Genomic DNA, 24,203 nt, shown 5'->3' on the forward strand with positions numbered 1-24,203 from the left:
GTTTTTTTTTCTCAGCAGAGATATTTGTTTTGTTTTGTTTCTTAACAGGAAAATTTGTTTTTAGTTTCATTTCTTAGCAGGGATATTTGTTTTATTTTGTTTCATTTATTATAAGGGCAATTTTGTGTTGTTTTGTTTCTTAGCAGGGATATATTTGTTTCTTGTCTTGATTTGTTTTATTTTGCAGCAGGAATACACATACCAGTTTAGATATTGTTTTTTTTTCTTCTTCTTTTTTCTTTTTTGAGGGATACAAATATACCATGGTATTTATGGCATTCCAAGGTACTTCAAAACATGTTGATTTCATTACTGCGGCAGGAGACACGTGTTTGAAGATTTGCCTAGACAGTGAACTCAACAAACACTAATAATAGAGAAGCTCAAACCGGGTTACCTATACAGAGCCAAGAGGACAGTCTGTTTTTGTTTTCTTAAGCTGTGTTCTCTGTTCTTTTATAATCTTCTGTTGTGCCACTGCAGTGGATTCAACTTTAATAGATTTAAATGTTACACTTCTGTTTGGAATACAGGCAATTACCTGGTAGACCTTTACTTCAGTTAAACCAGTAGACTTACCTTGTGGACAAGAGAACAGGGTTCCACTGTGTTTGATGAGCATTCCGTTTACTAAAAAAGCAATGGCAAAAACATCTACAAAGTAACAAAGGAAACCAAAAAAAAAAAAAATGTTTGCTAAAATCACTTTGATAGGATCAGACACATGTGTGGTCATATCCAGGACACAGTTCTAGTTCTGAAGTTCTCAGGTGACTTCCTATCTGTTTACTTGAAGATGGAATGAAAACATCCGTTTGTCTGTCTAAAGACCACCTGTATTGTGAGCTGTATGTTCACTATGTGCCATTTGACCTCAAGATTGTTGCTCTAGATCATGTTGCACTAGCCTCCAGGCAAAGGTGGGAAGTTGAGAAGATTATTGACAGCATTGTTCATTGACCGCATTTCGAACAAGCGTTTTTTTGTCTTTGATTTTTTAAGAGCGAAACCAGCAAAATCCTCACAGAAAATGAAAAGCATCCCAGACAAAATGTACAGGATGGTATCGGACAGCTAGGGTCGACCAGTTAGAGATCTTTTGTTTGTCTTGACAACCCATCACATTTCAAGATTAAACCTGTTATTGACCATTTGTCACAACGCTTTGTGAACAAGCAATTGGACTGAAAATGGCCTACTTAGTTCAGTTGGCATCACACATCAGTGATGTTTTCTAGCCTGTATTGAGTTGCTGTGAGTCTCCAGATCCTCCAGAGCGTCATATGTTCTCACACCCATCGTGTTCCTAACCTGAGCCTGAGCTTCCATAACGACTGTCTCATGAGAGCAGTCCTGCATCAGAGGCCTGCAGTAAATTAAATAGAATTTAATATAATAATAATTCATGTTCAGAAATGTCATGGGCTATATATTTACTTGTCAATTATACTCAATGACATATGTCATTTATTATTAATCACAACTAAGAGTTATACTACCAGAATTGACCTTGATATCTAGAACAATTATTTGATGTCTTTATTCATAAATAAAAATGATAATTATAATGTACAATAACACATTTGACATTCAGTTGTCTCAAGTGTCACCCACACTGGTCTCAGCCTGTTTACTGGATTCAATGATATTCCTGTGTGCACACAGATGTTGCTTTGAGGAGTTTGAGGAGCCGCTCATGTTTATCAGCACAGGCAGTGTTGAGTCAGCTATCTGTGCCATGTGTCCCTGCTGGCAGAATCATGCTGGGCAAACCAGAGACCCCTGACACTTCAGCATGCGACTGGGATCCAGTGCTATATATAACACAGATGAGTGTTAACGGTGCATTTCCAAATACACCAGCTCTTAGATTTGGCAGAATCATAATGGCAAACCTAAGTTATGTAGTTTAGTTAGAAAACATATTTTTTGAAGTCAAATTAAAGGTTTTAACACCCATTTTACTTCTGTAATATTCCATATATCTGAAACAGGATATCCAGTGAGAAAACATTTAAGGTAGGACTTGATATATATGGTTGCGGGGCAGGAGTTTAAAAGTAAGATGGATTTGTCAGCCAAAAAATTGACAAAAAGTCGTAGATTCAATAAAAATATTTGTGTTCAATCAAATCATTTTATTACATTACAACAAACATTAAAAAAATCATCATAAATATGTATATTTACTTTAAATTGTGTCTGCAAGAAATACGTTAGTCATCCTGTATATTAATTATTTAAATAAGTACATTATTATTTAAATTTTTTTGGTGGATAGAGTTAATTAGACACATTTTTACAAATATTAATCTTTGATACAATTAAATACCATAAAATCAGTGGACATGTTGTAATTACAATTTGGTCAAAATGTTCTGCTGTTTTCCAGTCCACTATTTTTAATAATAGGATCAAATGGGCAGATTCAATTCATATCAAACTAAATTGGCGATTAATATTTTTTTAATGCATTAAAAAAATTACACAATTAATGCAGTATCCATTTTGTGTTTTACTTCCTGAAACTTTACGCAATATGAAAAATGGGTCTCGAGTTGTTCCTGGCAGGCTACTCAGCCTTACAGGCTCCGATTAGGGTGGGGGCGGGGTTAGGGCATCTGCTACTTGCCAGGAACAAACACAGGCACCTTTGTACAAAATAAATGCATTAATAAACACGGGCGCAGATTTAATGTATGAGGAATGGAGACTTCACCCGCAAGCAGTGAACCAGATGTGCAAGGGATATGGGCAAGCTGCTTGTGGCAAGGCGGAGGGCGGGGCCGGGTCATGATTCATCACACCCGGCCTATAATCAGGCTAATTAGCCCTCGAGAGGGATAAAGGACGACCGAAGATGGCAGTGCGACAGAGAGAGAGATTTTCGGCACCAGTATAAAGGGAGTTAAAGGGAAAGGAGGAGGCGAGAACCGGCTTGACACAACACAGGTGTCGGACAGCTGTCCGCAAATCTCTCTCTCTGTCCCACTGCAGCTTCCAGTCTACTTTACTCAAGTAAATGGACACTGATGAGAGCGCTGAAGCCAACGCATTGCCAATGCGTGTCCCGGTTGAACATATGTAACATGCATTCTAGCGTTATTATGGTGGTAACAAACCTAAGTACTCAAGGGGGTGATAGAGAAAAATGACAATATCTATCCACACTAAAACAACATGATAACAGAGCCCATCAAATGAAATGTTTTTAAATAATTTATTAGGATTTTTTTTTTTCCAGAAGTGAAAAATAAAAATAAAAAATACAGTAAAGGGACAGTGGATCAGCATATTTGAGCATCAGTTCACAGTGTTGACATGCTGCTCCATAGTAACGGGGGGGCAGAGCACCGCCCAATGACACTTTCCAGTTCTGTCACTGATCCTCAAAGCCCCGCCCCTTTTACAAATCATCCAAACAAACAGGTATCGTAACATGTACTGTAAAAATCTGAAAAACTTTCAAGGGGTTAGAAAGGGTGTTGAAAAATATAGCTTTTATTCTAAAAAATTATTCTTAATGCCACATAATCGCAGTCATATTTGTACCACCATTAAAAGCGTACATTATTACATGAGTTTAAAAAATAACTTATTGCTTTTTGTTGGTTAAATAATTACAGTGTGTGCCGTGCAGTAGTTTTGTGAGGTGTCCCTGTCAGTCGGAGGTCAACCATGGTACACAGATGTGACCGCTGCTCCAAAAAGAGGCAATTGGAAGACTGTACATCAATATGTAAATAAACAATCATAATAATAATAATAAAAAAGACAGAAATCTCAATTGCAAGTTTTTCTTAAAAGTATTTTTGTTGCATGTGTCAAATGAACTCAAATTAGCCTAAACTCACTCTGGATGCACGTTATTAATCAACTTTAATTTCATTTTGTCTGAATGACTCCATGAGAGCTGTGATGTCAATTGTACTTATATGACAGTTTTAAATGTGGCAGTTGAACGCATGTAAACTAGCTATGTGCACATCCATACATCAGTCTATGCTGTGCACAGGAAGCAATAGTACACACACACACACACACACACACTGACGCGTTTACACAACAACTTACACTCTCACCGTTGTGCATACACACACACGTGCATATCCACATACAACCAGAATGAACAGAAACAGGATAAAAATGTAGATGTAACAGCGCTCAATCTCCTTTGCTTGGTAAATTTGTCCTTCATTTCTTTAAAAACAGCATTGTACCGTCAAAAACACTCAAAAAATAGAAAAGAAAAGAGAGGGACAGAGAGAAATTTACAATGTATATATATATATATAATATATATTTCCAAAAAGAGCATGAAGAGAAGCCAAGCAGCCTTGCCCTTCCAAATGAGGCTACTGAATGGATTTCAGACCCATAATATGGTCCGTTTCATTATTCCAAATATGCAACAAATTCTTATTGGAAAACACAACCTGATTTTCACAAACGTGTTTTAACACCTCATAAGCGACAGCCAACATCAAAAACATAGTTTCCGACTCATTTCAATTTCAGCCTAAGCTGATTTACTGGTTTTCACTGGTCTCCCAGGCCGGTCTGGTTTGCTGGTTTTAAAGGGGTTTTGGCCAGTCGTCAGCTGGGCTTGGGAGACCTGCTGGCCTACAAGCTATACTAGCTGTAAACCAGCTTGGACATGCTGGTAGATCATCTTTAATCCGCTAAGACCAGAAAACCAGCTTAAGCTGGTTTCTTTTTCACTAGGGAAGCTTGAGGATTCATATATATAACCTCAAAAACTGAAGTACTTTTTACAACCAAAAGGTCTGGGTAATTCAGGGCCCAAAGAGAATTTCATTTAGAAAGTTCGAAAAAGCCTTAAAGTGTTTACGTTATAGAAATGTACGTTTAAATGGAGGAAAACAAAAGAATTGCACCTGCACGGTGGAAGCAAACGAGCTGGTCACCATGTTTGCAAAATACATTTTACACATTGCATTTCAAGTCAGAGCAAGTTCTGGCCAATTGTTTAGGCACAAAGTAACAAACAATTTCCTGGGTTCATCTTAAAAAAAAAAAACTCAGAGAAAAGTCTAGGGCTCTGTTCCAAAACAAAACCTTGTTCGCCGTCTACTGCCTACATAGGCAGCATCTGAAATGGAAATGGAACGCTCTACTTAAAGTAATAGTCCAGATTCAATACAGGTTAAGCTCAATCGACAGCATTTGTGGCATAATGTTGATTAACAAAAAATAATTTCGACTTCAGAAATCGAGTTTACAGTGAGGCACTAACAAAGAAAGTGAATGCGGAAAATCTTAAAAGAGTGTTTAAAGGCAAAAATTTTAATCTTGTGTAAATTCTTCCGGTAAAACGTGTGTATTATTTGAGCTGTAGTTGTTTATATCTTAATTTTTATGGTCATTTTAGGGATTATGGCGTGACATCGTCATCGCAACGAAGTAGTGAAATTGAACATAACAGAAAATGTTAGTAAGTTTTCGTCTCGTTGCTACACTTTTGAAACAGTGACTATTTTAACGTTTACGGATTGGCCCCATTCACTTCAATTGTAAGTGCTTCACCGAAACCCAGATTTTTGCATCGCCGACGCATGCGCCTGGTGTTGACTGTGCTAAAAGAGTATCATAAAGCAGACGTAGTGCGTAATGCATCAAACTCGATGTTAAAAGAGTATAATTTGAAAGGCTCGTATGGTTGAGTGCTCAACCATACGAAAGACAGAATGGCATGCGGGAAAAACAAAGTAAACTGTAGCATTTAGGCAGCAACTCCGGAGACTCAATTGACAATTTAAAGTTTCTTTCTTAGATCCTAGAGGTAGGCCGATATATCGGTTTTACCGATTAATCAGTGCCGATAGTTGCTTTCTGGAATCGTTATCGAATCGTAAATCTATAAATCCGATAGTTTTTAAATAATTTCTACATTTCAAAATAAGAGTCCCGGGTGTGTTTCGGGCTTGTCTAAATGCATAAAAGTCCCATGTTATGCACCAAATCTTAACTTTTTCTGGTTATTTTGGGGATTTTGGTTGAACAACAAACTGCATCTGGAATTGTATTAATTTAGGACTCTTTGTCTGTGCCCTTAAAAGTAAGGAAATAATAATAATTTTTTTGACATTCTAACAAAAACTGGTGGCATATTAATCGGTTATCGGCCTTTCCCACCACCTTAGTTATTGCTATCGGCAAAATTTACATTCGGTAGATATACAGGCAGCTGACAAGTTTTTGTAACAGAGTCCAAGTGAAAGAACTATGATCAAAGAAGCAAAGTAGTGCAGCGGTGCAGACTCGGTTATAAACAGTTTCAGAAAGCTAAGTTTCAATGTGAAGAAAAATGTTTGCAGTTTAAAAAACCAAACATAAAATAACCAAACCCCCCCACCCCACCCCCCGTCCATCCTTTTAAGACCCCTCCCAAAATCCATGCAATATGTACAGTATCTACAAAAAGAAACCAAACATTGAGTCTCAACATGACCTGAACAAAATTCGATGTAAATTGCAATAAAAAAAAAACTATAAACCATTCTTATACACAACAATGAGCATGTTTACATGCACACCACTACGCTTATTACCAAATATCGACTCATCCAAACAAATCTGACGAAGCAAGAAAACCGTTTACATGGGAGTTGAAATCAAACAGTAAACAATCATGCGCACATCAATTGCGCACACTGGATAAACTGGTAGGAATGCTGGTTACAATGCTTATATGCAATGCAAAATATGTGCAAAAATGTACCAGTTGTCTATCGGTTTATGCTTAAACCATTTAGAATCTTACGGCATTTACGTGACCACGCGTGTTGTAAAATCGTGCGTGTGTAAGAATGGCTTTACAAACAATTTACACTGCTCGTGTTTCATGTTTGAAATCCAATGTTTTTTTGTCTTAAAAAAACAATTATTATACGGGAAAAAAAAAACTAAAAAAGAATCAAACCGATTCACCATACGACGATTCGTAATAATATTACAAATGCTGTGTATTTAAAAACTACCAAAATATACATTTTATGTCTTTTGTTCAGTAAATTTGATTCTCACGCATTTGTTCGTGGTTGTTTACATTTGTTAAGAACTTTAACGCGCAATAAACATTAAGAAAAAACAAATCCCGATCTTTTCAGTTTTGTTTCTCTGTTCTCTCTCTCTCTCTTTCTCTCCATCACTCCATTCGTTACAGCATGTGTACGATAAAAAGATAGAATAAAGTGAGCAAAAACATTGTGACAAATTCGGAAAAAACGGGTCCAATAAAATCCCGTGGAAACCAAATTCCTTGCACGTTTCTGAGTACATTATAAAAATATTGTTCTGACGATGTTTTTTCTTCATTTTTTGTTTCAATAGATAGAAGGCATCAAATCATGAACGGGTCACTGAAAACATTACACGTCAGAAGTAAAACAAGCGATGAGGAAAACAAAAAGGTGATGTTAGTAGAGAATAGAGGAAATGAAGTGGAGAAAAAGGCCTAACTCCAAAGTGGAGTCGAGAGGGACCGCAGCCGCTCATGGGTTCGTCCCATATGACGTTGCGTCGTCAGCAGTGGTCGCGATTCACAAGCTCGTGAGTTACACCTCCCATGCTGGATGCTGATTAGACATCCCTCAGTGGTAGCCATTGGTAAAGGTAGCTGCAATCAAAGGACCCTGGGAGAAGACACAGAATGTTCCTGGTTCAGTACGGTATTTGCGAAACAAGGTAAGCAAGCGATTTTATCATATTAGTCCCATCTAAACGCATATAATGTAATTTAAAGTTTTGTGGCTGTTGAAACAGTTGGTATTTTAACAGGTAATTTATCACAGTGCAATTCCTTGCCAAATAGATCTTCATTGTAAGCTTAAAACTGTAAACGTTTTTTGTTAAAACTGAGGGACGAGATTGAATTATTGTTTGGATGTTTATATGTCCGATTTTACCAACCCCAAGCCCATGTCCGAATCCTGTGCTGGGGGCGGGGCTTGCCGCACTGATATAGCTGCTGACTCCTGTATCCTGATTGGCTGCCGCATACAGTTCTGCCATTGGCCCGGGACTGCTGGTGCCCAGGAAGCGTGAGGGGGTGGAGCCTACAGCAAAAAGTAATTCACAAGGTGCGTTTGCAACATTAAAAGGTAAGCATTTAATAAATACTAAATGATGCTAAACTAACTTGAACTATAAAATTTATTTACTGTATACGTTTCATCCAAGAGTATAATTAATTAGGAACGGACACACAGGAAATTCAAACGCACTTATACTGTATTTAAATGTATAAAAGTTTTGGAAGATAAAAAGTATTATTTACATCAGTAGAAACTAAAGCCCGAGGTCATTTTCACAGTCATTTATTTAAAAAACGTCCGTTTTACAAAACATAATCCTGTCTATATTTAAGTAAAAATAAAACATCAAACATATGCTATTGTCTTAATCTCCGTGCATGTGTTTAATGGTTCAGTACCTCTGACGACCGCTGCAGCTGCGGCCGCTGCCATTGGTCCATATGCTGTCAGTGGAATGGCTGCAGAATAAAGAGAGAGACACATAAAACTTATTATATCCGTTTTTGTTCCTTATTATATCTGTTTTTATAGATGAATTCAAGCAATAATTTGTTTGTAAGACTTTCAAACTCAAATTGACATTTCAAATTTCACATTTACCAAGTTTAATAAATGCTGTATAAATATCATTCATTGTTAGTTCTTGACAACTAATGCATTAACTAATGTGAACAAATATATACGTATTAAATATGTGTACAATGTATTTTTGTTCATAAACAGACACTTCTCATATCCTTTATTAACATGATTAAACTCAAAAATCAATTTCTTGATAAATAACTTTTGTTCTCTAAAAGTAAACATTCAATTAAACTATTATCTAGACAATTTTCTTCATAATTGTTGCTAGTCTTATTGTGCTTTTATTGTTATTGTTATTACAACACTGGACTTATTAATCAAAGCATTAATGAAAAATTTGATGAAAACTTGTATTTTGTACAACAGCACTCTTGCTTGTGAAATATTGATTAAATATAATGTAATTATTATTGGTTTATTATTATTATTATTATTATTATATTGAATATTTAATTTTACTATACAGTAATCAAATATTTCTGTCACAACTTCTTCAGTTACATACATCTAGTTTAATTGAGATTTTACTTTGGTGCAAAGCTGAATTAAGCACTTTTAGTCTGTTGTTTTTGAGGACAGCTTCACACCTCCGGATAAGCAGTTCGCTATATGGCTTAATCTGCTTATAACCGCAAAAGGCTGTGATTTAACTATAAAAATATACTGTATAGTCTGCATGTGCTGCGCACTTAAAGGTTAATAAGCACACTGCTCTCTGTCATCTACACACGTAGCAAGCGTGATTATCAGGTGTTATCGTTAAATGAGCGGCTGGCTTCACATGTTCACTTTAAAGTGTGCAGCACATTCAGACTGGGTATTTCTTTAATTAATTGGCAGCCTTTTGTGGATTAGTAATCACATATGGATGTAACACAATTTTTATTTGATTATTTATGTATTCATACATCAGACATGGGGACTTGTGACTTGGTGACTTGGACTCGAGTCGCTATTTTTATGACTTGTGACTTGACTTGACAAAAAATTAAATACTTGAGACTTGACTCGGACTTGGAAGTTAAAGACTCGGGACTTGACTTGACTTGAGACACGAAGACTTGAATGACTTGAGTGTTAATCACATGTTTTCAGTTTGAATATAAAATATATAAATTATAAAAAAAAAAAAAGTTGATCCAGCTGGAGCGCAGGCTGAGAATAGTTTTGTCATGACTGGATCACGACACTATAGGCTATCATCAGCCATGCCCTCTCGTACCTTACGCACACCACGCCCACTTAGATCAGATAACACATCAACATGTCAGCCGGAGGGGTAACGTTACCGAGGGTCATCGCTTTCGGCTTCAAAAATTATTATCAAGATGGCAAAAGACGAACAGCGCTTTGCAAGACATGCAACGTTAAGATCGCGGACAGCCAGACGACAACCTCCAATTTCGTCCGCCATTTGAAGAGCCATTCTGCCCAGTAAGTGCTTGTCAATTTGTTAATTTTATCTGGTTAGTTGGTAGTTAGCTAATGTAATAATAGCAGGGTTCCCACGGGTCCTTGAAATCCTTGAAAGTTTGTGAATCTGAAAAATAAAATTCAAGGCCCTGGAAAGTTCTTGAAAATAAACATACATAGATACAGGTCATTGAAAGTGCTTGAATTTATTTTGTGCAAGAAGTTTTCTGGAAAAAAAAAATCTGTCCATTAATTTTTTATTTCGCCAACACTTCGTGGCTTATGCTGCATACTAGCCTGCTTGATTTACGTTAGTTACGCGCATTTACGTTAAGTGTTTCCCGCGCGAGGTACTTTGTTTTGTACGTTGCCATGACTTTCACGCGCGCTGGTACCTCAACGTTTCCCACTCACAGACATTGCAAAAATAGGCTTATGGATATACTCTGAGTGAGTGAGTGAGTGAGTGTGGGTGTGGGAGTGTGAGAGCGCGAGAGTGAGTGTGTGTGTGTGTGTGTGTGTGAGCGCGAGAGTGAGTGAGTGAGTGTGGGTGTGGGAGTGTGGGAGAGATAGTGTGTGTGAGAGTGTGTGTGGGAATGAGTGTGGGTGTGGGAGTGTGAGAGAGAGAGTGTGTGTGTGAGAGAGAGTGTGTGTGAGAGAGAGTGTGTGAGAGAGAGAGTGTGTGTGTGAGAGAGAGTGTGTGAGAGAGAGAGTGTGTGTGAGAGAGAGAGGAGAAATGTAACAAAGTTTAATGTATGTAACTGTGTTTGAGAGAGAGAGAGGGAGGTGTTCAGAGAGGAGTCTGTTGGATGTTAAGCTGTTATTTGTTTTATGGACTCAATGTTGAAAATTTAAAACATTTCAAACACTGTTGGCAGAAGTGAAAAATAAATAATTTTATGAAGTTACAATTTTGTTTGATTCCTGAATGTATTTTACTGAACATGAGTATTGTAATTTACTGACAGTTACTTATATCTTGTCTTTTCACTTTATTATGATCAGATTCTGCAGGTAAAATTACAATAATAAGGTGACTTGACTTGACTTGACTTGCCCAAGAAAAAAAAACTTGGGACTTACTTGAGACTTGAAGGTTAAGACTTGAGACTTACTTGAGACTTGAAGGTTAAGACTTGAGACTTACTTGAGACTTGCACATGTGTGACTTGGTCCCATCTCTGTCATACATTCATTTAAACCCAAATAGGTCTAATTTAGATTTATAGCTAATTCAGATTTTATGGCTGGATTCTGCAATTGGACTTTAGACTAGGAAGAGGTTTGAGCATAGCGAGCAAGCGAGATAAAAGTGTCATAGATGCGTCAAGAAATGATGAGTGTGACAGGGTGGAGTGCGGGGCCGGGTCGTGATTATACACACCCGGTCCCTTATCAGGCTAATCAAGCCTCCGAGAGGGATAAAGGCCGACTGCGGGCGGTGGTGCGACAGAGAGAGCACGTATACGGACAGCTGTCCGTCCTATGTGTGTGTTTGTGTCATTTGGTTTATTTCCTCATTAAACTATTACTTATATTGTCAAGCCGGTTCTCGCCTCCTCTTTCCCATTGAACCTCTTTTCACCGGTGCCGTAGACCCGGGAAGAAGGATGGATAAGCCTTAGTGCAGTTCTCGCCGCTACCATCCACCCCAACGGAGCAGCCGCGGCCATCCTCCGGGGATGGAGGAGCTCGGCCACCTGTAAGTGGAGGAATTAGTAGCCGACCGCGAAGGGAGAAGTGGCTCACTCCCGACCACCTGGAGCGGGAGAACTGCTGCTAGGGGCGGGGGAGACCCCTTCTGTTCCCCGAGAACGCAGCGGGGCGTTCCATCCGTCAGGGGCTGGAGGACTGCCTCCGATCCGCCCGGGGAGGTGCGGCTGTCGTCCACTAGAGGGGGGATGAGTGGCCGAGGACCAAGCTACAGCGTATCGGAGAACCGACGAGTACTTTTTTTTTTCTTTCTCTCCCACTGCCGCTCTGTGTTGGCCTTTTCCCTCTCTTTTACATTTTAGTGTTTTTTGTTTGGGGGGAACTGCACTGTTACAGGGAATAGCCCCCTATTTTTCATTATTGTTTCCCTCCCCCTGTCCCCTCCCAGATTCAGGAAGGTGGGGATGACCTGCCGGCAGTCGGGCATAAGGCAGGGAATGTGGGGCTCCCCTCCCCGGCCTGAGAGAACGAGGGAGGAATGTGATTTTACACACACGGTCCCTTATCAGGCTAATCAAGCCTCCGAGAGGGATAAAGGCCGACTGCGGACGGTGGTGCGACAGAGAGAGAACGTTTAAGGACAGCTGTCTGTCCTGTGTGTGTGTTGGTTTCAGATTACATTAAAATATTATTTATATTCTTAAGCCGGTTCTCGCCTCCTCCTTTCCATTGAACTGCTTTACAATGAGGTTGCTTCAAAAAATTTGCTAACTTTAAGTAACTAACACTATCAATTAGGTTTAGGCTTTGGTTAAGGGTAAGATGTCTGTGTTGTTCGCCTCTCATTTGCTTTAAGAAAACTATTGGTTAGGGTTAGATTAAAGTTTTAGGTTAAGGAGGTTATTAAAAGTTTTACTCATTAAAACCTCCATCTAGCATTCACCTTAAAAACTCTGTATGATTACATTTACATTTATGCATTTGGCAGATGCTTTTATCCAAAGTGACTTACAGTGCACTTATTACAGGGACAATCCCCCCGGAGCAACCTGGAGTTAAGTGCCTTGCTCAAGGGCACAATGGTGGTGGCTGTGGGGATCAAACCAGCAACTAGAGTTGGGGTACTCGAACTTGGACTCGGACTCGAGTCCGGACTCGAGTCCAATTTTTTATGAACTCGGACTTGTCACGCACTCGGATGAATTTGGACTCGGACTTGACATGGACTTGAACATTTTGGACTCGGAAAATATTCCGAGTACGCGTCGAGTCCGCGTCACGTGTAACAATAAAACCAGCATAAAATTTGTAATTGTCTTAAAATGATTATATGTCTCCACGCCTGTCATTTTACTGCACCACACCGCAGGCAGCAGTAGCATCATCTTATGCTTGCAGACAAAACACACACACATCACACAGTGTGGATATCAATGCGTAGGACGATGTCTTCAAAGTCAGCAATAATTTGTTTTGCTTACGAAAATCATAGAGAATTTATTTGCAAGACATCCGGTAAAAAGAAGCACTCTGCGGATTGCAAATTTTGCAAAACAACTCTTTCTGATGTTTCTGGCACAACTTCAAATTTCTACCGACATGTTCAAAGAAAACATAAAGAAAGGTAAGTTGCTTATTATAACTTTATACCAACTTAAATCCAAATAACATTGTTAGGGCTGGGCGATATGACGATAAATATATATCAGCTGTGTGTGTGTGTGTGTGTGTGTGTGTGTGTGTGTGTGTGTGTGTGTGTGTGTGTGCGTGCGCGCCAACTTAAATCGTGCAAACAGAAATGAGGCCGCCTCAATGTGCATCATCAGTAATGGATTTAATGGTTTTACGCATGTACGGTCAAATAAATTCACACACATCATGTCAAAATGTAAGTCTGGCCAAGTATTCATGTAAACAGTCGGTTATGTACATTTTATGTACACAGCCGGTTATGTACATTGGTAAGACAGACGTCTTAAGTGAATGTAAACAGTTGGGAAAAATCAATTCAATCAATATCAATATCAGTCCAATATTAATCTGTTGCCGTAATTTTAATCAAACAAAATCACTCACTTACTCTACTGATGACTAACTTTATTAAATTTAATGAGAATCATTGTGCGTGTCATACAGTGAAGTCTGTTTTACATTTAATTGCTTTAGCCTATTTAATTTCTGTAGTATTTGTTCTTACTTGAATGCAGACCTACTTATAAAACATCATTTTCGTGAAATAAGATTTAGTATCGCCTACGCCTAAACATTAGCATGTGGAGATTCCGGTCTTTAATTTTACAAAATGTTAAATGTAATTTAATTCTTAATGTGGGAAATAACATAAACCCTGCTGATTGAGACGTGTTTTTTTGTACATTTTAGTAAAGAATAAGGAAATTAACATATCACCACAGAAATGCAGGGACTGTAAATATAGTCCTTTTAAATGTAAAATAATTTGCTCTTAATGCAATGTTATTTTCATTCAATTACTTAATGTGATCTGAATTGCAATAACTAGTTAAGTAGCTTAAACAAAACTTTGAATTTTGTGGTTGAAATTTGAATCAAAACTGTTTTTGAATTACCAAGAATTGCTCAAATTTTCTCTTTTTTGTCCCAGAATAAGAGAGTACCAAAGACAGCAGCAACCAGCAGATGCAGCACAGCCCAGCATAGCAGGATTTGCAAGACCAGAATTGACCAAACAAGCAGTGCAACTTTATGATGCAAGTTCTCCAAGACAACAAGAAATTCATAATGCCATCATTAAGGATCTGCTCATTGGCTGCACTTTACCTCTGTCAATTGTTGAAAATCAGCATTTCAGGCATTTCTTGAAAGTAATGGACAACAGATACACTCCCATTGCAAGAAAAACAATCACTGAAAAACACATTCCTTTGTTGGTTGACCAGGTGAAGGATTCAATTAAAAGGAAGCTCCAGACCCAATCATCTGTGTCCATAACTGCTGACATATGGTCTGATCGAACCATGCGGTCCTTCTTCGGTGTTACAGCCCATGGATTAAACCAAGATGGAAATCAGCTGGAGTCCTTTCTTTTAGACTGTAGGAGGTTTTGTGGCAGACACAGTGGAGACAACATAGCCATGGCATTTGACGAGATCATTGATGAATATAACATTGAAAGTAAAGTCAGGTACATTATAACTGATAATGCAGCCAATATGAAGTGTGCATTCAAAGTCAAGCTACCACAAGAAGAGCAGCACAGTGATGACAGTGATGCAGAAGAGGAAAACTTAGATGATGAGAGTCTTTGGGAGGATGTGACCTGGGAAGACGAGACTGTCATGGTGAGAACAAGACAAAGGCTGTCATGTTTTGCACATTCTCTGCAATTAATTGTGCATGATGGAATGAAAGAAGCCAAGGCCTTTTCTTCAGCACTTGCCAAAATGTCAAAATTAACCTCATTACTTCATACAAGTACTACGTTTAAAGAGCGATTTGAGGCTACATTTGGGACAGATAGATCAATTCCTGCAGCTACATCCACACGCTGGAACAGTACATTCAAGCAGCTACAGGCCCTTACAGCACTTGACCATAGGGATCTCACTCAAATTTGCAGTTCAGACTTCCAACATGTTCTTTTTTCAATTCGTGAATGGAATCAACTGAAGGATTTAGGTTCTGTTCTCTATCCTTTTGCAGAAGCAACAGACCTTACAGAGGGTGAGAAAATGGTCACTATTAGTATGGTGGTCCCCACTGTACTTGATTTAAACACTCATCTGCTCCAAATATCAGAGTCAAGAAGTCATTGCCGGCCACTAGCCACAGCCCTTCGGCAATCACTTTTAAAGAGATTCTCTGGGATCTTTGTGAGAACCAAAATGGTTGAGCAAAATGGGAAAGAGGACCAGTTCAACAATAATGTATATTTCTTGGCTACAATGCTTGATCCTCAGTTTGGTCTTAACTGGGTTGATCTAGATGTAACCAACAGTGAGAGTCCAGATTCAGTGAAGAAATTCAGAGAGGATCTGAAAAGAACACTTATAGGTAATGCAGTTTATTTGCTTTAATAACCTAAAAATATATACTCTGTATACTGCAGACTGTGCAGAGCATAGAAATATGCAGTAGGCATACAATAATGGTCCTTAGGTCCCTAAATCCAAATAATGCATTTTAACGTGTGTTATTTGTGCATGTTTCATATTTTTCAGAAACTTTGACTGCAGAAGTTGAGGGCGAGGCCACAGCAGATGGAGACATGCTGCATTCTGGAGTTGATGCTGATGAAACCACAGATTCTCCTCCTGGCAAATGCCCACGACTTCTAGCTCGCTATCGAGCCCACAAGCACCTGAGCCACTCAGCTAAGGATACATGCAGCATTTCAGCTCAGATACACAAGTACTTTGATGCCATTCAAGACACAGACACAAATACAGCACTTGAATTTTGGTTGACAAACAAGGAGAGATTCCCACAGCTCTACTCTCTGGTTGTAAAAGTGCTGTCTATACCAGCATCCTCTGCACCAGTAGAGCGTGTCTTTAGCAAAGGTGGCCTCATCGTGAGACCACATCGTGCACGCTTAACACATAAAATGGTCACAGCGCTTGTATTTCTGAAAAGCAATATGGCCCTGGTTTAGTGCTTGACTGTGTGCACTATAGTACATTGCATGTTCATTGTTCATTACAACTCATTTTACAAGACCAGAGAGCGGTGTTCAGAAAGGAGTTTGTTGTTGATTAAGCACAGTAATAAAGCTTTTTTATTTGTTATTACAAGCTGATATATTTAAATTCTACTCTGAGTATTGCCTCAGCCTATTTAAATGTGGGGAGAGGCATTAAATGATTGAAATGTCAGCTTTAACTGGAGGACAATATAGTGTGATACAATAATAAAACAGGTTCATTTGTATTTTCATGCACTTGTAATATAATAAAAGTTCTACATATAGGCTACCTCTACTGTATATCTCTTCTTTTCTTTGAAAACATTTTTGATAGGAAACTAGCTCTGTTGACATAAAATAAAAATGTTTAATGGCAATAACAAGATGTAATAGTGGTATTTATTATTTCATTTTATATTGCCATTGGTTTAATGGGTTGAAAGGTTAAAATATTAATAGAATGTAAAAATTGACAATAACAATTTCTAATCTTTTTTCAATTTAATTTCTTTCTGGACTCGGGCGGACTCGACTCGGACTCGGCCTTTAAGAACTCGGACTTGAGTCCAACTCGGACACTTTTGGACTCTGACTCGGACTCGGACTTGATGTTTAAGGACTTGGTCTTGACTCGTACTCGACAAAGGTGGACTCGGACCCAACTCTACCAGCAACCTTCTGCTTACCAGTTATGTGCTTTAGCCACTACGCCACCACCACTCGAAATTATGAAATCATTTCACTCACTTTTGGACCCCCCGCTGGACATTTCACTGGAAAACTACAGCAAAATGTGTAATGAAGCACGTAATTTTGTTTTGTAAAAATGTTGTCTTGGTCACTTAACGTTCATGAGATCAGGCTGGCCCTACATTAGGAAACTGAAAGAGGATTTTTCAAATTAAAACTGATACATTTTGATCTGAAAAATTCATTGATTTTCCTATTTTGTGACTTTTAATTTTAATTCAATTTCCACACTGTAACATTGTTTTCCTCCACTCTTCCACTCAAAAAAAAAACATGTGTGTTTGTGTACACGTGTATGTGTGTTTGTGTCCGTGTGCACACAGAGAGCTTCTTGTAAAGCCAGATGAGAGACAAACCTGTGATCTCAGGATGGTGAGAGGAGGTCAGAAGAGGGGTCCGCTCTAAATGGAACTCTAGAACAGAAACAGCACAAGAGAGGTTTGTGAATACACATGTAAACAAACACACCAACACACACACAGAGTGTTTTTCCACATGTAGTCCTATCTACGTCAAAAAACACACGAGTACACCATGAAAGAGTCTTTCAAATGAAGAAAACACACGTGTATGTGCACAGAAACACACACAGGGAAGCAACTTACAGCCAGGTGTACGTAGCTGCAACAGACGAGAAAAGATTGAGAGAGACTGAGGTGCAGAAGGAACAAAACGCACAAGTAAAAGAAGAGAAACGAGGGGATGTCATTAGAGCGCTGGTCTTATGGTGTTAAATATGGAGCCAGAAACTCCGAGGTTACAAATGAATGTTAGTATCAAGGACAGAATCAAATGCTTCTCTTTGAAATATGCAATTAGCATATTATTAAAAAAAGCATTAATTACATGCTGTTCTACTAAGAATGTATACAAATGTTTTATATTAAAAAAATGATACATATATAAAAAGATTTCCTTAAAGCTGACGTGTTTCTGATGTTAAAATACTTTCTCGTATCCCAGCTTAATATGCAGAAACAACTATAAGAAGGCCATTTGGTTCATTTCCATGACAACTATAAACACTGTGTCTCTGTGGCACTATAAAAATTGTTCGGGTGGCCCTTTCAGCTTGACACAACAGCACTGACTCAGCCAATGGCGTGAGGTTGGGGAGGGATTACAGACAGGGAGCATATTCAGAAAGCTGTTTGAAAACAATGTTTATTTTTGCAGTTCCATAAGGTGGTGCAGATATTGCATACTTCAGCGTTATAAAGACTTCTTTTCAGAGAATATTTATTGAATTACATTCATTTTTCTTAACCCACTAGGCAAATTGTAATTCTTGTAAACATACTGTACACCTTACAAAAGTGTGTTAGATTTATTGGACCCACTTTATATAAGGTGTCTTTAACTACTGTGTACTTAAGCATTTGATAGAATGTACTTGTTATGTACATACTTACATTTAAAATACCTGCATTTAATACATATGTAGATACACATTTAATCTTACCCTTACCCTAACTGTAACCCTTACTCTTACACCTAAACCCTAATCTAAACCCTACCCCTACTCCTAAACCTACCCATACCTCAAACTAAGTAGCAACAAATGTGAATCTTATGAACATTTTGCTGTATGCATATATGATAAGAAAAAAAGAAAAATTATGCCATGAACGTGCAACAGACATTCAAGGTTTTTACTGAAAATATGACTTCAATTTTGTGTGCTAACCTAAATCTATCGTATGAGAATGTAACCGGTTCTGCTCGACCCGCTCCGAGGGAGCTCGCTAATGAGGAGGCTAAAGGTTACAGCCTATAGCGTCAGTCGCTAGTGCGCCTCTTGAGGCCAGGGGAGAGAGGTTACGCATACTGCACAGCTATCACGTACCAGCTGGCTCCTGTTACACTCACCCCCCAAACCTAACTTCCATCCGGGTCACGGCACCACTGTAACAGGTCCTGCTCGACCTGCTATGAGCGGGATTCGAACCGGCGTCAGCCGGCATGGGAGCACTAATGCGCACTAATGAGGTTAATATAATAATGCGCACTAATGAGATTAATATCTTGTTTTTAAGGTGCACTCGGTAATTATTTTGGCTACTTCATCTTGGAATTACACTGACACATAGGGTTGTGGGTGCAGCATCATTCAAATGCAATAGTTTGCAGTAACTGATGCCATTGTTGTAATTCACTATTCACGGTCGGCCATGATTAGTTTTACCCATGAGCGATAGTGTCCAACAAGAGCGGTTAATGAGATTAAGCGAGTAGTATTCAGCTGTTCATGTGGTCCTAACATGGCGGCCTCTATGAGGGGACCCACTCCATGTAGAATCAAACAGCTTTTATAAGGTTACTGATATGACTGGAGACTTCATCTCATGTGAGTGCTCATGATTTTAGATATGTTTCAAAATTACATTTATTCCTATGAGAGTCAGATTTTTACTGAGCGCACCTTTAAAGATGTTAAGATATTTTTATTGTAAAACAAGACAAAAGAATATTGACTAAGAGGGTGTTTTTTGCTGTGTGAAATCCCCTGAAATCTACTAGTAGCTTGAAAAACTATGATGTCTTTGCGAGCATTTCGATAAAATATGCAAGTATCAGTTTCTCAGGGTTATTTTTGTATCCATTGCACATCCCATTTCGTCATGGCCCAGAGTGACTGGATCGCTGAATTGATGAGAGCATTTTAACCAGTGTTCATACAGGAAGTTGGGCTTACCGGGGAACTGGTAGGTGTATCCCGGTGTAATTCCGGTGTAGCCACGACTGGCATAGGTGGCAGCTTGGAAACCTGGGTAACCTGAAAATGAGGAGAGGCAGCGTCGTCTTCAGATACTTGTATAAAAAAGTGTTCTGCAACAGAACTGACATCTATAGGCCTATTAACACTGAACCGAAACCAAATTCAAAAAGGGGGCCACATCCAGTCCACACAAATCAGTTTTCATTTAAAAACTCAGTTAGTTTAGATTTCTAACATCATAGTTTTCCAAGTATGCGGTAATGGAGAGTTGTGGAGGACATTCGGTGGAGTAACCGCCATTCTAGTGTGGATGAGAGGCATGGACGTTCCCTTTATTCAAATGATAAATTTTTTCTTTCCTGCTTTCATTCTTTGAAAGAAAAGTCTACAGTAATATTGAGATGTCCTGAAACGTCTACTGTTTTCACAAACACACTTTAAATATGCAGTTCTCTTTTGTTAACAACAGGTGGCGCCAAACTCATAATCCTGTATTTACTCATGTTTTAAAGTTCACAGAGATTAATCACCTTCTCCAGTTTTCAACTCACCCAGCATGCCGATTCCCAGCATGAAGGCATCCATGCCGTAGGGCATCACCCTGGAGCGACCCCGTGCTGTACCTGTTGGTGACATCACTTCTTTCGGCTGTGCCTTTTGCATTCAACCTTCAAAGAAAGCCAGAAAAGATAATACAGAAACACTTCACAGATATGAATCACAAGGGTGTTTTACATGTAATCACACACATACACACCAGGGTAAGAAAGGAACCTGCACTCGGCACAAAAATACCACTGAAAGAAACCCTTGATATTTCAAACGTGTTAAAAATGCCCTGATATTTAAAATGGGGACAAAAAATGACCCTGTAGTTCCTCTGTTTTTATCAGTTATGAAACATTTAATATGCTCAGATAATCATGTTGATGAAGCCAACATACTGTTATGCTACAAACTTGGTTTGGTCTAGTTGGTCATTTTGATTTTTAAGGGTGTGTTCACACATGGCAGGTTTGGTTTGATTAAAACGAACTCTGGTGTGATTGCTCTGTTAGTGCGGTTCATTTGAACAAGTGTGAACGCTGCCATCCGAACCTTGGTGCGCACTAAACAAGCGAACCGAGACTGCCTGAAAAGTGGGTCTCGGTCCAGTTCCGAACGAACTCTGGTATGGTTCGATTGATATATGAACACAGCACCAAAGACATCTAAATGGACCAAAGACAGGAAGTAATTTGCCTAATACTGACCTCAAGCATACCTGGTTCTTCTCATCATAGGAGCTATGTTTCCCATTACAGTTCGGTACTGGCGTCGGAACCGCCGTCAGCCGTCCTTGCAGTATATCTTCATTTGTGTGTACAACGGAAGAATTCCTGGCGCTGTTTTGACTCCTTTACACATTTTATTAACTTTTAGTTTATTCTCAGCTGGTAAAAATACCACCATATATACATATATACATCCAACGAGCGCATTTCGCCAGCATTGCTTTGGATGTTCGGTAAGTTCCGTCAAAAAATATCCGCCATAAAAGCTGTCCAATCAGGTCGCGACTTTTCCCTGATGCCTTTGGTTTTGTATCGTTAGGTTCGGTGTTAAAAATGCCAGTGTGAACGCTAAACAAACCAGGACTAAATGTATCATTTTAATTTTTGGTCCGGACCAAGAGAACCAAACTACAAGTGTGAACACACCCTAAATCCCTAAAACCGAAAGCAAAATTTCTAACACTTAACTCCTCATACAGCTTTCAAGCTACATCCACCAAACTAGGTACAGACCTTCAGTCTGTTCTGGAATAAAGTGCTATGTCTTTTTGGACTGATTGGACTTGTGGTTTTTGCACAGCTGAAAATTACAAATTGTCTAGATCCCTTAAGGTGATCGCACACTGGATGAGAAGCGTCACGTCACGCCGCGGCTAGGACAGGGCGCGTCGATGCGGTGCAGGTGGCAGTCCAAAGTTGTAAATAGTCACCACCATACACACAAAAGTTAGGAAGCTTTTTGTACGTCTAGTGATGTTGATGAGTTTGCAGTTTAGTGTATTAAACAGGTGTAACTGCGCAAAGTAATAGCAACATTTATTATGCAATTTCTCTGTATGTCTCCTTGAACAGATTTTATTCAAGCTATCAAACCACAAAAAGACATATTTGTAACTGAATAATACACTGTGTAGGCGATATGAAAGATCCAGTGATGGATAGATTAAATAATCTTCGAGGCGGCGAGCAGCGGAGGCAGCAATGTGCGTACCTTCATAGAAAACAATTGTTTCGAATTTTACAATGCACCATGTCATCCGCCAGACACATCTAGTGTGACCCCCTTTAGGCTTACATTGAAATGGAATGCTCGTTAATTCAAACTCCAACTATAAAAAATTTAAATGTAAACAAACCCACAAAAGGCATTTAATCTACTTAAAGTGACTCTATCTTTCTCTCTTCCTATCTATCTATCTATCTATCTATCTATCTATCTATCTATCTATCTATCTATCTATCTATCTATCTATATATCTGTCTGTCTAGAGTATCTATCTATCTATCTATCTATCTACAGTATCTATCTGTCTGTCTGTCTGTCTCTTTCTATCTGTCTGTCTGTCTGTCTGTCTGTCTATCTATCTATATATCTGTCTGTCTGTCTACAGTATCTATCAATCTATCATCAGTCTTTTCTTTTCTATCTATCTATATATATATATCTGTCTGTCTGTCTACAGTATCTATCTATCTGTCTGTCTGTCTGTCTTTTCTATCTATCTGTCTCTCTATCTACAGTATCTAACTATCTATCTATCTATATATCTGTCTGTCTGTCTACAGTATCTATCTATCTATCTATCTGTCTATCTGTCTATGGTATCTATCTATCTATCTATCTATCTATCTATCTATCTATCTATCTATCTATCTATCTATCTATATATATATATCTGTCTGTCTACAGTATCTATCTATCTATCTATCTATCTATCTATCTATCTATCTATCTATCTATCTATCTATCTATCTATCTATCATCAGTCTTTCTTTTCTATCTATCTATCTATATACCGGTATATATATCTGTCTGTCTGTCTATAGTATCTATCTATCTATCTATCTATCTATCTATCTATCTATCTATCTATCTATCTATCTATATATCTGTCTGTCTGTCTACAGTATCTATCTATCTATCTATCTGTCTATCTGTCTATGGTATCTATCTATCTATCTATCTATCTATCTATCTATCTATCTATCTATCTATCTATCTATATATATATCTGTCTGTCTACAGTATCTATCTATCTATCTATCTATCTATCATCAGTCTTTCTTTTCTATCTATCTATCTATATACCGGTATATATATCTGTCTGTCTGTCTATAGTATCTATCTATCTATCTATCTATCTATCTATATATATATCTGTCTGTCTACAGTATCTATCTATCTATCTATCTATCTATCATCAGTCTTTCTTTTCTATCTATCTATCTATATACCGGTATATATATCTGTCTGTCTGTCTATAGTATCTATCTATCTATCTATCTATCTATCTATCTATCTATCTATCTGTCTGTCTGTCTGTCTTTTTCTATCTATCTGTCTATCTACAGTATCTATCTATCTATATATCTGTCTGTCTGTCTACAGTACAGGTGAAACTTCGAAAAATTAGAATATCGTGCAAAAGTTCATTAATTTCAGTAATTCAACTTAAAAGGTGAAACTAATATATTATATAGACTCATTACAAGCAAAGTAAGATATTTCAAGCCTTTATTTGATATAATTTTGATGATTATGGCTTACAGCTTATGAAAACCCCAAATTCAGAATCTCAGAAAATTAGAATATTACATGAAATCAATAAAAATAAGGATTTTAAATACAGAAATGTCGGCCCTCTGAAAAGTATAATCATGCATATGTACTCAGTACTTGGTTTGGGCCCTTTTGCATTAATTACTGCCTCAATGTGGCGTGGCATGGATGCTATCAGCCTGTGGCACTGCTGAGGTGTTATGGAAGACCAAGATGCTTCAATAGCGGCCTTCAGCTCTTCTGCATTGTTTGGTCTCATGTCTCTCATCTTTCTCTTAGTAATGCCCCATAGATTCTCTATGGGGTTCAGGTCAGGCGAGTTTGCTGGCCAATCAAGCACAGTAATACCATGGTCATTGAACCAGGTTTTGGTACTTTTGGCAGTGTGGGCAGGTGCCAAGTCCTGCTGGAAAATGAAGTCAGCATCTCCACAAAGCTTGTCTGCTGAAGGAAGCATGAAGTGCTCTAAAATGTCCCGGTAGATGGCTGCGTTGACTCTGGACTTAATAAAGCACAGTGGACCAACACC

At 38.4% G+C, this 24,203-nt stretch overlaps 1 protein-coding gene across 1 annotated transcript in view; it reads right to left on the reverse strand.

Moving 5' to 3' along the window:
- Positions 1 to 6,406: 6,406 nt before the first annotated feature.
- LOC127637464 (RNA-binding protein Musashi homolog 1) overlaps positions 6,407 to 24,203 on the reverse strand; it is a 57,598-nt gene continuing 39,801 nt past the window's right edge. Inside the window, 6 exon segments of the mRNA XM_052118550.1 lie at positions 6,407 to 7,655; positions 7,933 to 8,078; positions 8,456 to 8,515; positions 17,478 to 17,534; positions 19,817 to 19,897; positions 20,392 to 20,508. Coding sequence (XP_051974510.1) covers positions 7,614 to 7,655; positions 7,933 to 8,078; positions 8,456 to 8,515; positions 17,478 to 17,534; positions 19,817 to 19,897; positions 20,392 to 20,508 — 503 coding nt within the window. The 3' untranslated portion in view covers positions 6,407 to 7,613.

Source organism: Xyrauchen texanus, chromosome 4 (genome assembly GCF_025860055.1).
Source record: "Xyrauchen texanus isolate HMW12.3.18 chromosome 4, RBS_HiC_50CHRs, whole genome shotgun sequence".
Lineage (NCBI taxonomy): Eukaryota > Metazoa > Chordata > Actinopteri > Cypriniformes > Catostomidae > Xyrauchen > Xyrauchen texanus.